The 16131-nt window shown below is 30.3% G+C and overlaps 1 protein-coding gene across 1 annotated transcript in view; it reads left to right on the top strand.

Annotated features, from left to right (window-relative positions):
* Positions 1 to 696: 696 nt before the first annotated feature.
* Positions 697 to 16131, top strand: part of LOC111686176 (protein alan shepard) — a 48506-nt gene continuing 33071 nt past the window's right edge. The window contains exons 1-2 of the mRNA XM_046951345.1: positions 697 to 801; positions 12555 to 12606. Coding sequence (XP_046807301.1) covers positions 12583 to 12606 — 24 coding nt within the window. The 5' untranslated portion in view covers positions 697 to 801; positions 12555 to 12582. The remainder of the gene's footprint in view (positions 802 to 12554; positions 12607 to 16131) is intronic.

Below are 16131 nucleotides of genomic sequence, written 5' to 3'. Positions count from 1 at the left end.
TAGACTATAGACTAGACTATAGACTAGACTATAGACTAGACTATAGACTAGACTATAGACTAGACTATAGACTAGGCTATAGACTAGACTGTAGACTAGACTATAGACAAGTCTTTAGACTAGACTATAGATTAGACTATAGACTAGACTATAGACTAGTCTTTAGACTAGACTATAGATTAGGCTATAGACTAGACTATAGACTAGACTATAGATTAGACTATAGACTAGACTATAGACTAGACTATAGATTAGACTATAGATTAGACTATAGACTAGACTATATATTAGACTATAGACTAGACTATAGACTAGTCTTTAGAGTCTAAAGCACTGAACTTTCCATGCCTGCTAACCAGCACTAAATATTTATAATTCTCTTCTTACTTTACCACTTTTTTATTTTGAATGTGCCAACAACTTGTATTTTAGTTTTAGACAAAAACAGCAACAGCAATATTTATCTAGTTTTCTTATACGAATAGGCAAACAAAAAAGTCAACAACAAAAAACACATTGTTTTTTTCTAATACGATATATAGTTGTTTGAATTGAAATCGTGGCAAAAATACGTACACACACACACACACACAAATAACATAAATAAAAATAAAAAAAAAAAACAAGAATCTAACAAATTCTCTTTATTATACAAAAAAAGTATATACAACAACTACAACAAAATTAAAAAAATCAAGGAAACATTTCTTTTGTTGTTAATTCCTGCTATCTTAAGAGCATTCCGTTTAAAGAGAATCCAAGTAAAACAACAAGAACAACTAGCAAGCCTGATATAAAGAGGTAAACAAATTAAAATATGTAATATTTATACAAACAACAACATTTTATTTATTAACAAAATAATCTTTTTATAAAAAAATCTAAAAAGAAAAATCATTAAATTAATCATTTTCTTTTAAGTTATTTTGTTTTTGTTTTTGTATATATTTTAAATAAAATACCACAGCTTAAAAGCACACATACACACACACTCTTACTTTCATATTTACACAATATTTGCAAAATAATTAATATTTTTTTGGTTGTTTTTATGATAAAAACATATTGAGTCATCAATTTACTTGCGTTAACAAAATTAATGAATTTTTTTTCGTTGTTGTTTTTTTTTAATTTTTAACAATTTGTGGTATTTTTAAATAAATTATTATTATTTTGTTCGTTTTGTTGTTGAAAAGTATTTAATTTTAGTGAAAAGTCTGTTATTTAGGGCGTTTTTTTGCTTTTTCATTATTTTGTTCTTTTCAAGTTGTTGCAGACAAAACATATGCTAGTAATTTTTTTTCTTGAGTTTTGAATCTTTATTTTTAATTTTTAATTTATATTTAATATTAAAAAAAATAAATAATTATGTTTTGCAAATATGGAAATCAGATTTTAGAATGTATTTTTTTAAATGTTTTGGTTTTTACTTGTTTTATATAAACGATTCTATATTTTTTGTGGTTTTTTGTTAAAAATATGTTCAATCGTGTGTATCATTCGAAGTACAAAAAAGTACCTAAAAGTTATTTTTCCAAAAAGTACTATTTGAAAACAAAAACACCAAAATTCTCCGTCCTTAAAATAGTTATTCAATAAGGTCGGGCCTTATATACAATTTATATAATGGAATAAATGTACGTTTTGAAAAAAGTACCAAAGAGGGTACCTTTTATATTTTGGTCAAAACGGAGTTTCTTCGACTATACTTGACAGCACGCGTGCAGTGAACTGCCACGTCAACCAACATTTTATAAATAGAATATTCATTTTCATTCAGAACCTTAATGGTCCTAGTTTTCAAATTAAAGACAATTCAAAAGTACAATTTCAGGGACGAAAATGTTTGGTACCTTTTTATATGTTCATATATACTACATGGCCTAGTTTCTAGGTTCGATGTCATAAAAATAAAACTCAAAAAGTGACAGCTAATGTACGGACTATATATACTTGGGTCTTATTAATAAACTTTTATCAACGGTTTATAAATACAAAATTTGTTCAATAAACCTTTGATAAATGTTTATAAATTAGGCAATTAATCGGAATAAATATTTTAGAAAATTAAAAAAAAAATACCTTTTAAAGAACTCAGAAGTACCAAAAATTATTTTCTGTATATATTTCAATTCATAATCAAAAGTTAAATGTTAAATAAAACGCTAAAGTTCCCTTCAATGAACGATAAAGTACTAAAGAGTCTCTCCTTATAAGTTCTAAACTAATCAGGTCCGTAAATATTCTTGGGTCCAAAATAATAATGTTTTATGTGTTAAATACGTATGTATATAACAGACTAAGCTCAATCGGTGCTAATATATGTTCTTTTGCCTTAGAATAATTCACCCCTATCGCCAAATATCATTTCACGTGAAATATGTTCCCCTTTCACTTTTTTTCGTTTACTAGCTTTTTTGTTGTGAAAAAATCCCCTATTGTGAAATTAGTTGATGGAATTTTGTAAACATTGAACAGCTGTTTTATACAAAATCAACTATTGTGAATGAATTGTTCACAACAAGTTCACGATAGCAATTTTTCCTCCGAAGGAAATGAAAATTTCAAGGGAACAAAATGTACACTTCTATTGGCGATCGCCACTATGTGTTTTTTGAAAAAGGTTAGTTCAACATTTTCAACAGTTTTTACAATTTTGTTCGTGAACTGGTCCTATAGATTGGATACTATTGATATCGGCAATATTTCTCGAACACCTTCTGCGGAACATTACTGTGTTGCTAAAGTATTTTAAAGAAGTTTTCATTAACCAGTTCTAAAATAAAGTGTATTAAAGCGAATGCGTCGATCGATCGAGGATTATTAGACGTTAAAGGTAAAATTTCCCAAATCGCTGCTATTACTACCTGCGGCCGATCGCTATTGTGAAAGAATGATTCTTAACTGATCTTATTCATATTGACTCTTCATAGATATAATCCGCGGTGTTTGTTGTCTTATACGACAACAGCACTGAACTTTTTCAAAAATATCCATTTCATCATGATTCAGTCTTTTAACCAACATTTTCTTTTCTCGAGTTAAGATGTACACCGAAGAAATTTCTATAATAGATATTAGACTAAGTCCCAAAGTCTTATTTTTGGTCTATCGGTTCTCATCGTACCTGATTATATGGCTCTCTAGTTCGATATACATTTAACATATCCAATTTATAGTCCCGGTCGTTTAGATGTATTTTCCCGCCTACATTGCTTTTACACCAAGATGAGAAAGTTCATCAAGGTAACATGCCCCGGGGGTACATAATTCCAAGGAAAAATTGAAAAAAGCAGGTACCAGATTATATGTCTATCTGGTTTGTTATACTTTTGATTCCTCCAATTTATAGCTCCGGTTGGCTAGAGGTATTGGTAGTGCCTTTTTCCGCAAAATTTCAATTATCCTATGGAAAAAAATCTTGATGATCGTGCCCCGGGGGGCCGACACAAATAAATATTACTTTGCAGTACTTTTCCACAAGGATGCCATTCTTAAAAAAAATAGAAATATCAATTACCCTATGGGAAAAATCAAGAATATGAATATTACTTTGCAGTACTTTTCCACAGGGATTACATTCTTGAACACCTTTTAAAAATTTAACTTCTAAAACACCAAAATTTTAATGTAAAACTTAAAATAAATTTCCCCACCAAAAAAAATTTACATGACATAGTGCAAACACGACCACGAATATTATTTCTTTAAAGTCTAGACTATTTGACTATTAAATACTTTCTTTTAATAGTTTTTTTTTGTCCTTATTCTTTCTTTTACAATTCGTTTCATTCTTTTGTGCGTGTTTTTCTTTTGTCTGTTTGTTTTGATTTTAATTTTCATCCCCCTTTCTAAGTGTATTTCATGTTTCGTTTTTCGCTTTGTTTTTGGGTGTTTTTGTTCTTTTGTGAAAGAAAGTTTCTTATTTGTAACTTTTAGTTTTTAGCTCTTTTTTTGCTGTTGGTTGGTGGCTTGCTTTCCTTTGTTTTTTTTCGTTATAAATTTTATCTTAATCATATTTAACATTAAACAAACCAACCCCCACCCACAGTCTAATACAGACACACACACACACAGAGCCGAAAGCAACACCACCTGATTAAGATTTCCTTTTCCAGTCGCGTCTTATAAACGAACAAGAGAACGAACTAACAAACCCCTTTCTTTTTCTTTTCATATGTAAAACAAGAAGAAATTATAGTCGGGCGAGGCCGAACATATAATGCCCTACACCTGTTACAAAAATAAAATATGATTTAGTTTTCATAATTAAGCATTTAAATTGAATTGAACCTTGCCCAAGATATACCTAAGCCACTTTTTGCTGAATAAAATTGTGGACTTTTAAGTCAAATTTTGAAGGGCGCTTTTCATAAGGGCTAGGGTCAAATGAGGCCCTATAATTACAAAAATCATGGCCCTATAATTACAAAAATAGAACTTGGTTTTGCAGTTTTTTGTCAAGATAGAGTATATTAAACATAATTATAAACTTAAAAGTCCTATTGGGCAGGTTCAATTGTATGGAAGCTAGCTGAAATAATGGACCGATTTTAACCATTTTTAATAGGATTTGTCCCTTGAGACTATAAATGATCATGAAACAAATTGAATTATCTCCAAAATTAAAAACTATAATTTGATTACAAGGTTTACAAGTCCTATTCGGGGGTTGAGTTGCATGGGGGCTAAGTGAAATAATGGACTGATCGTAACCATTTTCAATAGGCTTCGTCCCTAGGACAATAGAAGATCGTGTACCAAATGTTATTGAATTATTTTCAAAATTGCGACCTGTAGTTTGATTACAAGGTTTACATGGACGGACGGACAGACAGATGGACGGACATAGCTAAATCGACTCAGAAAATGATTCTAAGCCGATTGGTATACTTTAAAGTATTTACGTCCGTTACAAACATCAGCAAAAACCCAATATATCCACCCCACTACTTTAGTGTAGGGTATAAATACAAATACATTTGAGTATTTGGGAAAAACTTAGTTTCGTTGGTACGGTTGGTGGGTCGGTCGGTCGATTTTTCTTATTCTTATTAACCTTGCCTTGCAGTCATTGCACCCTTGTGTATATATTTTTTTTTTTTCATTCTGATAGCTGCTGAAAATACCGTTATATTTTTATGTTTGTATTTAAATAAATATGTACATTCGAAATGTTTGTTCCTTGTTCTTATTTCCTTTTGGATTTTGTTGTCGTTTTTTTGCTTCTTATAATTTATATAAAAATACAATTCCTTTGTCTTAAATAAGACACCAGCAGACCTTTAAAAAATATATATTTTATTTGTGGATTTTTTTGTCAGGGTCACTTTTCTCTTTTTTTGTACATGTGTTTATTTGTAGTGTTAATAAATTACATTGTAATCTTTATTGTTCAACAAAAAATAAATATAATCTATTTTTATATAAAATTACTGTTAATAGGATATTTGAGTTGAAATTTAAACATATTTTCCAATTTGTTTTCATTATTTGCTAGCGTTAAAGGAAATTTTTTAAAAGTAATTAACTTTAAAATGTCCCTTGGTGCTTGTAAAGCGTTCAGTGAAATGTTAGTTACATGTTCGATATACTTATTTTTGTTGTTGTAAGGAATAGAATTAGGCGAACAGGTGTGAGGATTTGTAAGACTCTTTCCAATTTTAAATTTAAAGTTTCCCTGCAAAAACGTACATTGAAAAGAAATGTGTTCAAAAGTTACTTTTCACTAGCATACTTAACATTGAAGGCAAGTACTTACTACTAGGGTTCTATAGTTGAAACGAAAAGTCGACTTTTCGACTTTTTACATTTAGTTAAAAGTCGACTTTTCGCATTTTATGAAAAGTCGATTTTTCGACTTTTTTCATTTAATTAAAAGTCGACTTTTCGACCTTTTTCGACTTTTTCCGACTTTTTTCGACTTTTTCCGACTTTTCGATTTTTTCGACCTTTTTCGAGCTTTTCCGACTATTTTAGAGTTTTTGACTATTTTTCTACTTTTTAAAATTTTTAACTATTTTTGACTTTTTTTCTAAAATTTTCCAGTTTTCGACTTTTTCCGACTTTTTATCGTTTTCCGACTTTTTGACTTTTTACGACTTTTCGACTTTTCTCGACTTATCGACCTTTTTCGACTTATAGACTTTTTTCGACTTTCAGACTTTTCGACTTTTATTAACAAAGTCGACTTTTCGACCTTTTTTTAACAGACGATAGTCGAGTTATCGACTTTTTTGGAACAAAATAATCGACTTCGACTTTTTTCGACAAAAAGTCGAGTGTTTATTTTCGAAAGTCGATTTATAGAACCCTACTTACCACACTCGCTTACAAATAACTTTTTAAATAAGTATTTACACATAAGGAATTTAAAAAATTGTTTTGCTGTAAGGAATAGAATTAAGCAAACAAGTGTGAAAGTTTGTAAGACTTGTTCCAAATTTAAAGTTTCTCAATACGAATGTCGGACTGCTTAACGTGAACACCTGCCTTGACGGCCTTATTTCACGGTGGTCTTTTTCATCCACTGGTTAGACTTGACAACGGTCTACCATCGCCCCTGAATCTTTCAAAACTCAGGTGGCAGTTGACGTTCCACTACATGACCAGTCGGTTTCAGGAATCCAGCATACGCTGCTTTGTACACAGACCTGTTCGAAGAGAGAATTATCCAATTCATTAGGTATAGGATATACCAGTCCTTAAACCAACATTCTCTCCCCGCGATTTTGATATTTTAAACCACAGCCACTACGTGGATCCTGAAGAACCTCAACCAACTGACCAGCCAGGACCAGTCCTACGGACAACTGACCACCGGTAGTACCAGATTATCTGTTGCTCTGGTTAGATCAAATGTCACATCATTCCAAGGAAAGACCGAGGATACATTTGGTCATCAACAAACTACATAATTATTTAGTTGTTTAAAAATAGAATTATGTTTCAGTGAATCATAGTTTTTAAAATTAAAATGTTTATAGCAATTAAAATATTGTTTTCATAACAATATATTGGTGGCACTGGTGAAGGAGCGCACAACAGCCCCGATAGAGGCCTAGGTGTATTTCTTCGGATCCTCTATATTGTTACAGTGATGTTTTAAGAGCAACATATTATGGTTATAAAATAATAATTGTAGTCGAAACATAAACAATTACTGTAACAATTACTGTAACAATTTCAGATTACCATATTATGATTAAATACAGTTGAATTATTTCATCATAATATGTTTCTATTTACCATAATATTGTTATCGTATTACAATTCGTACTATTCCACATTGCTTCACAAAAACATAAGTATGGCAAAAGTTAAAGTGTTGTTGTAATAATTTTATGTTTTTCATGACAATATATTGTTAATATAAACATAGTATAGTTGTAGTATCTGAAACTATAAATTTAAAAATCATAAAATCTTTAATTATGTTCTAAAAGTAAGTTTGCACAAATTCCTTAAAATATTGAATTAAAAGTTTTTCGTCTTTGAAGTTCTACTCGTTTCAGAGGCAGTTAGTTGTTTATTAAAGGTCAAGATAACGGGCTTTGTTGCTATAGACATCAGTTTTGAATAAATCTTTTTAACCCTTTCACTCACAAAACTACACCGCTAGAATTTTTATGGTTATGACTTCTCTCCAAACTTTATTTTGACTTATATTGATAATTTTTGTTGAAAAATGGAAAAAGTGTTTTCGATGGATATCGCAGGATATTATCCTTTTTAGTAGATAGTGACATTAAATTCTAAAACTAACTTATTTTTCTTTTTACTGTAGCTGTGAACTTAAAATTACGCTCTATATCGAGAAAAGTTTTAAAGAAATCCTGGGACACCGGTGTCCCGTATACGTGATAGAGTCAAATATGAAAACAAATTGGTTTTAGTACATTTTAAAGAATTTTTATATCTCAAAGCCAATTCTTTTAGATCATTTACATGACATATCTTGACAGGCCTTTTAAACCAAAATATTTCCCTAGTCTACTTTGTCGCTTCCTATATGTTTCTATTCCCCTTTTAACGACTTTTTTAAGCGTTCTTTCCTAACTCATTTTTCGCTCGCTCTACCGAACTTACTTGTAAATACGCAGATATTTCACTAAAAGATTAGATTTGTTTTTAGAGTTAAAACTGTATTTCTGGCATTTATTTTTTTTCTACTATTCTTTTTTTTATGTTCCCTTTAGCCCTATTAAATATGTATGTATATAGTGTATATAGCGTGTATATTATTTCGTTAAGTTTGTTTCGTTTTTATTTTTTTGTTCACCAAACATTTTTCGTTATCAATGCTTTGTTTCCTTGAAATCCTTTAAAGCCAAAGAGGGAACTGTTAGCTATATGGTTGAATACACGTTATATATAGTTGTTTTTGCATTAGATTTTAGCCCTGTTACGTTTTTTTGTTTAGAATTTTTTTATACGTTTGTGGTGTAGTTGTTTTTCAAGGGGTATTATCATATTGGTAACAGTTTTTTTTTTTCACTAATGCCATAATGCAAATTTATTTATATGTATATTTATTTTATTTTTTTTTTTTTTTTTTGTTTATTTCCTTTAACTCTTGTACGCCCGTCCTCTATGTTGGTACACATTTTAATCTGTGATCAAACATATTATATATAAATATTGTACTCACTTGTTTCAGTACATAACATTTTTAGAATTATTTATATTTTTAGTAAAATATTTGCTTTTATTTTCTGTTTGTTAGTTTATATTTAAGCGGGTGGCTACAAATTTGTTTTCTAGTTTTTTTTTTCTTATTTCACTTTTCTGATAAAATGCTCTAAATATTTATAGAAAATATTATTATGTTTGTTAAATATAAGCAAAAGCTGAAAATTATTTAAAACAAAATATATTTTTTTTCGGTATTTAATAACAAAAACGGGCTATTTAATCATGCACAGTGGTCTTGAGTGTTAGAAACTTTTACAGAAGGTCAGATGATAAACGCTACGTTTGCTACATCAAAAATTAGTCATTTTTGAAACAGCTTTCAATTGATCAGGTCCATCTCTCTGTAACTTTTTTAAATTACACAGACTGACAAATTTTTAACCTAGAAACCAGAATATACTTTGCCCATGATCGAGATATCGTGTCTTGAAGTTGAAAAGGACAATTTTTGGTCCTTTTTGACACATTCACCCCTATCGCCAATCATCATTTCACTTTTTTCGTTTACTAACTATTTTGTCGTGAAAAAATTCCCTTGTTGTTAAATTTGTGATCACAGGATACGTTTGTTTTTGCTCTATCTCTTATAGTTTTCGAGAAAAACGAACTTTTATGTTTTCACTCAAATATCGGTTTTTGATATGAAATAAAAGTGATTACAGGATTCGCTTGTTTTTGCTCTATCTCTTATAGTTTTAGAGAAAAACGATTTTTTATGTTTTCACTCAAATATCGGTTTTTAATATGAAATAAAAGTGATCACAGGATTCGCTTGTTTTTGCTCTATCTCTTATAATTTTCGAGAAAAATGGACCTGTTCTTCCAAAATCAACTATTGTGAATGAATTTTCACAACAAGTTTACGACAAAAATTTTAAGGGAACAAAATTTTTTATTGGCGATAGGGGTGATTATAACAGAAGCAATACAATTTTATTTATAAAATTTTGTATGTCATCCGAAAGTCCATTATGTCAGCTTTAAAATAAAAGCTTAACATCTAACATATCATCTTTCATCTTCGAGAAATGTATAACTCGGTCATAGTGTTTCGATTTTTCTTTAAATTTTGACGGCCTGTGTTATCTTTGCAATTTACTATTCACTTATAATCTTAAGTTTGTTTCTAAATATCTTGTTTAATTAAGAACATCAGTCCCACTGTACCACTGTTCATAATTTAGCCTTAGTGCTTGTTTGAATAATTTTTGGTATTATTATCAATTTAAATTTATTTAGTTTTTTTTTCTCCCCAAAAATAGTTTCTTTTATCTACTCATAATTTCCAGGCTAAACTATTAAACAGTTGCGTGCTTGTGCCCTGTAGTTTTGGAAAAGATCAATTCACAGATTTTTTCAAAACTAGTTACCTTTTTGTTTACTTTGGTAACGAGATTTATTTAGAGAAGAACTATATTATAGCAAGAGCTTTTTCAGTTAGGAACATGGAGAAAAGAAGTGAAGATGTTTTACGTAAACATCTGTCTTGTTGGCCTTATTTCACGATGGTACATTTTCAATCACAGGGTGAAGTGATTAGACCTTGTTGTGGAAATTTTTTGTACAAGTTCCGGCAATGTTTAGAGATTAGATATCTCTGACCATTGCTGTCCATTTCCGAATATGCAAAAACATCACTTCCGTTGTTGTGGAATTTTCATAATTGGGTCGACAACAGCACTTAGAGACAAATTCAGTAGACTGAAACACGAATCCCCTAAAAAAATCGAGGACTTAATCTTACTTGTAGATAATACTCTGTTATAAATCTCGTATGCATAGAGATTATACGCAGATAAGGAAGAAAAATTCAATGGTATTACAAAGCTCATTTGGAATTAAACCACATCCTCTCAATTACGGCCAACTCTGCCCTCCTGGCTAAAGGTTCCGGTGTGTGGTTCTTATGAACCCATGTCCAATCATTTTATATATTTTATCATCACCCCATTTTTGCAATAATGCTATGATGAGATTGCAATAATGCTATGATGAGAATCTTTCATCAATGTAACATGCCCCGGGGGGGAGAGAGACATCGAGGAAGGAAAAGCCCTAAAAAATCAGTATTGGCAACAATTTTATGGCACAATTGCTAAATATATGTGAAGTGTCGACCGCCCATATTGACGATAGTTTGACCAAAATCTAAAAATGATCCTTCTAAAACAGTGAGTATTTGCGTCTGAAATATATATGTATATATCCATTGTAGTAGTAATTTTTGACCTTGAACAATTAATCCTGTTCTAATTCTTGATAACGGATCAGGTACAACTCTCAAAAACCAGTGTCGGTCGAAACTCACGATCCCTCAGAAGCATAATATTTTTGTACAACAAAAGTCGTCACAAAAGCTCGATTAAATGGTTCGAATTGGAGTTAAACAAAAGAGAAACTATTTTTAAGTGACAACTAAATTCCCCGATGTCCAACTAGTCAACTGCAGGGTCTTCCACAATTATTCCATTGTTATTTATATCCTACACCACATTAGTGGGGAAGAAATTTGTTTGTGTTTATCTTCAACAAGCCCCCGAATAGGGCTTGTTGAAGATAATTGAAATTTGATGATATTCTATTGTCTCAGGGACAAAGCCTATTGAAAATAGTTAAGATTATTTCACCTAGTCCCCATACAACTAAACCCCCGAATAGGGCTTGTAAACCTTGTAATCAAACCACATATCGCAATTTTGGAGATCATTCAATAAAATTTGGCACATGATCTTCTATGATAACGTAGACGAAGCCTATTGAAAATGGTTAACATCGGCCCATTATTTCACCTAGCTCCCATGCAACTGAACCCGCCGAATAGGGCTTTTAAGTGAATAATCATGTTTAATATACTTGTAGCACGACAAAAAACTGCAAAACCAAGTTCTATACTAGCCTTTATGACCCTCATGAACTCTATAATTATATGATCTCATTGGACCCTAGCTTTATTATGAACATTTAATTACATTTAATTTTTCTAAAAGGTGTAGGGTATTATATGATCGACCTTACCCGACTGTATATTCTTACTTTTTTATAAATTTGTATTTGTGAGATAATTGCAAATTCAAATCGTGTGTGTTTTTTTTGTATTATGCGTACGTACGCACTTCCTCGCCTATTTAAAACGTTTGTTTTAAATATTATAATACAGTTTTTTTCTGGATATTATTGTTGGATTATTGTCATTATATGCTGTACTTATTTTAGTTGTTGTTCGTGTTTCTTTTAAATTCAATTGAATAGCCGTTATTTGAAATGTGTTAAATAGTATTAAATAATGTATGAATGTATGTATAAATTAAGTTTGCTCTTGTGCATACATTGTTGGTATTATGTTTTTAATTTCTTTTAAATTAAAATAAAAATGTAGTAGAGTGATTGTTTTGGATTTAAAAAAAATAAGTTTTTTTTTTAATTTTCCAGTGTGAGTATACATTTTTGCTAAATCAATGTTCTCACAAGTGTTACTTCCGTTTTAAGCACACATACATATACATATGAATCAACATATACACAGGCACGTGTTTTTTCTAGAAAATTGATGTCTCTTTTAACGGCTAAATAGGTTAGGCAAACTAACACTCAAACACAAAATTTTTTTAGTAAAAACAAATTTGTACTTAATTTTAAAATTAGTTTTATTTGAATTTTTATTTAATTTTTTAATTTTCCTATAATTTCCCCCTAAATTTTCTTTTAAATTTTATATTCATTTGCTTTCCTTGTCCTTAGTTGTTTTTTTTAATATTCCTTGCAAAATAGTTTATCTTTTAAAGCCACTAATTGTCTTTCCATTTAAAAATGTTATTCAAATTATTAACCTGTATCGAAAATTTCTTTTTGATACCTTATAGTGGGCGTGGCTGCTTAAATTACCGAAGAATGGCATATTATCCACAGTTTATTGTAAGTATAGTTTTTTTAAATTTGTACAAAAAATGTTGTTGCAAACAAAGTTTAATAATTCAATATTAAAATCCGAGGATCATTAAAGGAAAATAAAAAAAGTTGTAGTTGAAGTCTGTTATACTTTCCATTATTTTATTATTAAAGTTTTACACAGAGGGAAAATAAATATATACGCTTGGTACCAATTTTTCAATAACATCAGTTATCAAGTACGACTACACTATGCAATGTTGACACAACGAATTGTTGTAATGTTGACAACGCAACGTTGTTACATAGTGTTGTCGTACTTGATAACGGACCTTATTAAAAATTTTGGTGTCAATTTGAAACCAGGCGTGTATAAGTATATTATTTTTCCTCTTTGTATGTCTTGTAAATCTTATACTTTAAAAGACTCTTTATATGGTTGCTGGTGTTAAAATGAACCGATCTTCATAAATTGGGAGGAGTTCAATTTAACTTATTTCTTTCCTTTAAGTGATTTATTTCCTGAGGGAGGACTTTGTATAGGGCCTAGGGTCCAATCGTTAGTATCATTTATGTTTATATATAACTAAGTTGTGGCGGTTATTCAAGATATATTAGTATTTTTAACAAAGTCATGAACTCAAAAGTCAAATTTGTAAAATCCGGTTTTAACTTTTTTTAACTGACTGATTTCCGATTTTCCCCCGGGGGTATGTAACCTTGGTGAGACCTCCGCCTTGGTGTTATCCAATTCGGGGGGAGAGTAAGTGGCGTTTAAAAGAGTGATGCATGATAATAGTCAATATTTTGGCATAAGTTCGGTTCTGTTGTCGAAAAAAACATATACCCTACAGAGGAGTGACTGTGGGACTAAGTGTTAGTCATGAGTTGGTAATAATTGTATATGGTACGGCATGAATGTGAGGTTCGGCGGGCCTTACCCCACCCATCTACCTAATGAATGTGTCGTATGAATAAGATGTGTGCTGGGCTTAATGATGATGGATGAAAGGTATCATATACATATGATACCTTTGAATTTTCCTTCCTTGTCCAGATATGTTTAGAGTATACTCTGTTCATATCAGAATTACCACAGTGTGTCCTGTGAGTAAGAACAATGTCTACAGCTTATTGATGGATCGTACTTCGGTCCACCGGTTACATCTTTAGGTGCTTTTACCGAATCAACAGAGGCCATCCAATTGTCAGAGATTAGATAGCTCGAGTACTCCAACAAAGTACTTGTGCATGAACCGGTCAATGTACAAAAAATGCAACCTGAGTTCCTGTAAGATTTGGCAAATGTGTACACAGCTTTAAAACATATTTATATGCGTTAAAACGATCAGCAGATTTGGGAGAAATCTTAAATAAATCTTAAGAAATCTAGATGTTATTTTAAATACATATATTTTATTTTTAAGTTAAGATCAGTTAAAGATCATTTAAAAAAAGAAAACCGGATGGTCTTTGCCACATCCAGAAACATATAAAACTAAAGTGTTGAACTCTCATATCTGATTATTAACAATCTTCGTTCAGTCGAAGCAGAGATGAGATCAGAGCTTTAAAACTAATCATTATTGGTGATCATTTGAATAAAATCGCTTGAAAAGATCTTAGAAACGTTTCAATAAAACGAAATAAATTAAGTGGATGATCTTTCTACTACGAATTACTTTCAATATATAGCTGTCATTATAGATGATTATTTCAGTAAAATTCGTTGAAAAAATCATGGAAACTTTTTAATAAAACGAAAGAAATTAAGTGGATGATCTCTCTACTAAGAATTACATTGAATATATAGCTGTCATTATAGACGATCATTTGGGCAAAATCTGTTGAAAAGATTTTGAAACCTTTTTAATAAAACGAAAGAAATTTGTTGGATGATCTTTCTACCACGAATTACTTCAAATATAGCTGACATTATAGACGATCGTGTGATCTCTCAAAACAATAAGATCTCCGGTTTATTGAAAACACAACTGAGAAACAACTGAATCTGGCGAATTTTACATTCACTATCAATACCTAAAAGTAGATCGAACTAGTAGACGTAATCATATTAACGATCATTTTATTTTTCAGGATCATTTAAAGCGATATAAAGAGATCCTTTCCAATCATCATTTATACCGAAACTAAAATTTTTTGAAATGTTTTTATAACAGGGAAAACTGAAAAATCGATAAATAAACCAATTTTTTATACAATATTTATACACTTTCCAGCCGTCCTTTGAGTATTGAGTGTAGGTACTACAGTAGTTCTCTCATTTATATCAATAAATATTTTTTTCAATTTAAATGCATTTCAGCAAATGTCTACTATTGTTATACTGCCAAAAAATGTATATATATTTTGCTTCAGTTCCTCTATATTCATATCTACAGTAGATTGTTGTTTTTATTATTGTATGTCCGATTTTCCTGTATTTGATTGGTTCTTTCCTCGTATGCTATATACATACATATACATTTTTTGTTTGTTGCTTTTGTTATACACATATATATTTTTAAACAACAAAAAAACCTACAAACATAGACGGGACCATAGTGCATAAATTATAAATGTATTTGTCTGTTTTTATAATTACTAAAGTCTACTATATGGTGCATAACTAATAAATATACCTAATGTGAATAATTGTTAGGGTGGTGGGCCATACGGAGTGAGGGGTCTTTTGTGTGTGTGTGTGTGAACTTACATAATCTATTGTATTCATATTCATTAAACCAACATATTTACAAACATGTTTAAAGCATTACAAACTATGTGATTATAGGTTTGTGTGTCTTTTTGAATATCTGTATTTTTTTCTTGTATTTGCTATCAGTTATATATCATTTATATGTCATCACTATATGGGTCTCATTGTTGTACCATTGCTGCTGTATACTTGATGCCGATACTGATGATATTGTTGATGATGATGGTGGTATTTTGCTGACAATTTTCTTCTTTTTTTTTTGTTCATTTACAATTTTCACATTGCAATTTTATGAAGTGTAGATTTTTAATGTGTTTCTGTTGTTGTTTTGTTATAGTTCATTTTTTTTATTATTTTCAATTTATTTTAAATACCAGGGAGTAAAACACTCGACAGCACAGGGTGACTAATTACATGGTGATTTTGTTTTTTTTTTTTTTTTATATGGAATCATTAGGGCAGTTTTTTTTCTAAATTTATTCGACTACAGATTAGATTATAATATAGTCTATATTCTAAACTATAGACAAGACTAAATACTAGAATATAGACTAGATTATAGTCTAGTCTATAGTCAAATGTATAGTCTGGACCTTATTCTAGTCTATAGTCTAGTCTTTAGTTTAGTCTATAGTCTAGTCTATAGTCTAGACTCTAGTCTAGTCCATAGTCTAGACTCTAGTGTAGTCTATAGTCTAGTCTATAGTCTAGACTCTAGTCTAGACTCTAGTCTAGTCTATAGTCTAGTCTATAGTCTAGTCTATAGTCTGGTCTATAGTCTAGTCTATAGTCTAGTCTATAGTCTGGTCTATAGTCTAGTCTATAGTCTAGTC

This window comes from Lucilia cuprina, chromosome 5 (assembly GCF_022045245.1).
Source record: "Lucilia cuprina isolate Lc7/37 chromosome 5, ASM2204524v1, whole genome shotgun sequence".
Classification (NCBI taxonomy): domain Eukaryota; kingdom Metazoa; phylum Arthropoda; class Insecta; order Diptera; family Calliphoridae; genus Lucilia; species Lucilia cuprina.
This window is presented reverse-complemented; position numbering and strand designations above follow the sequence as displayed.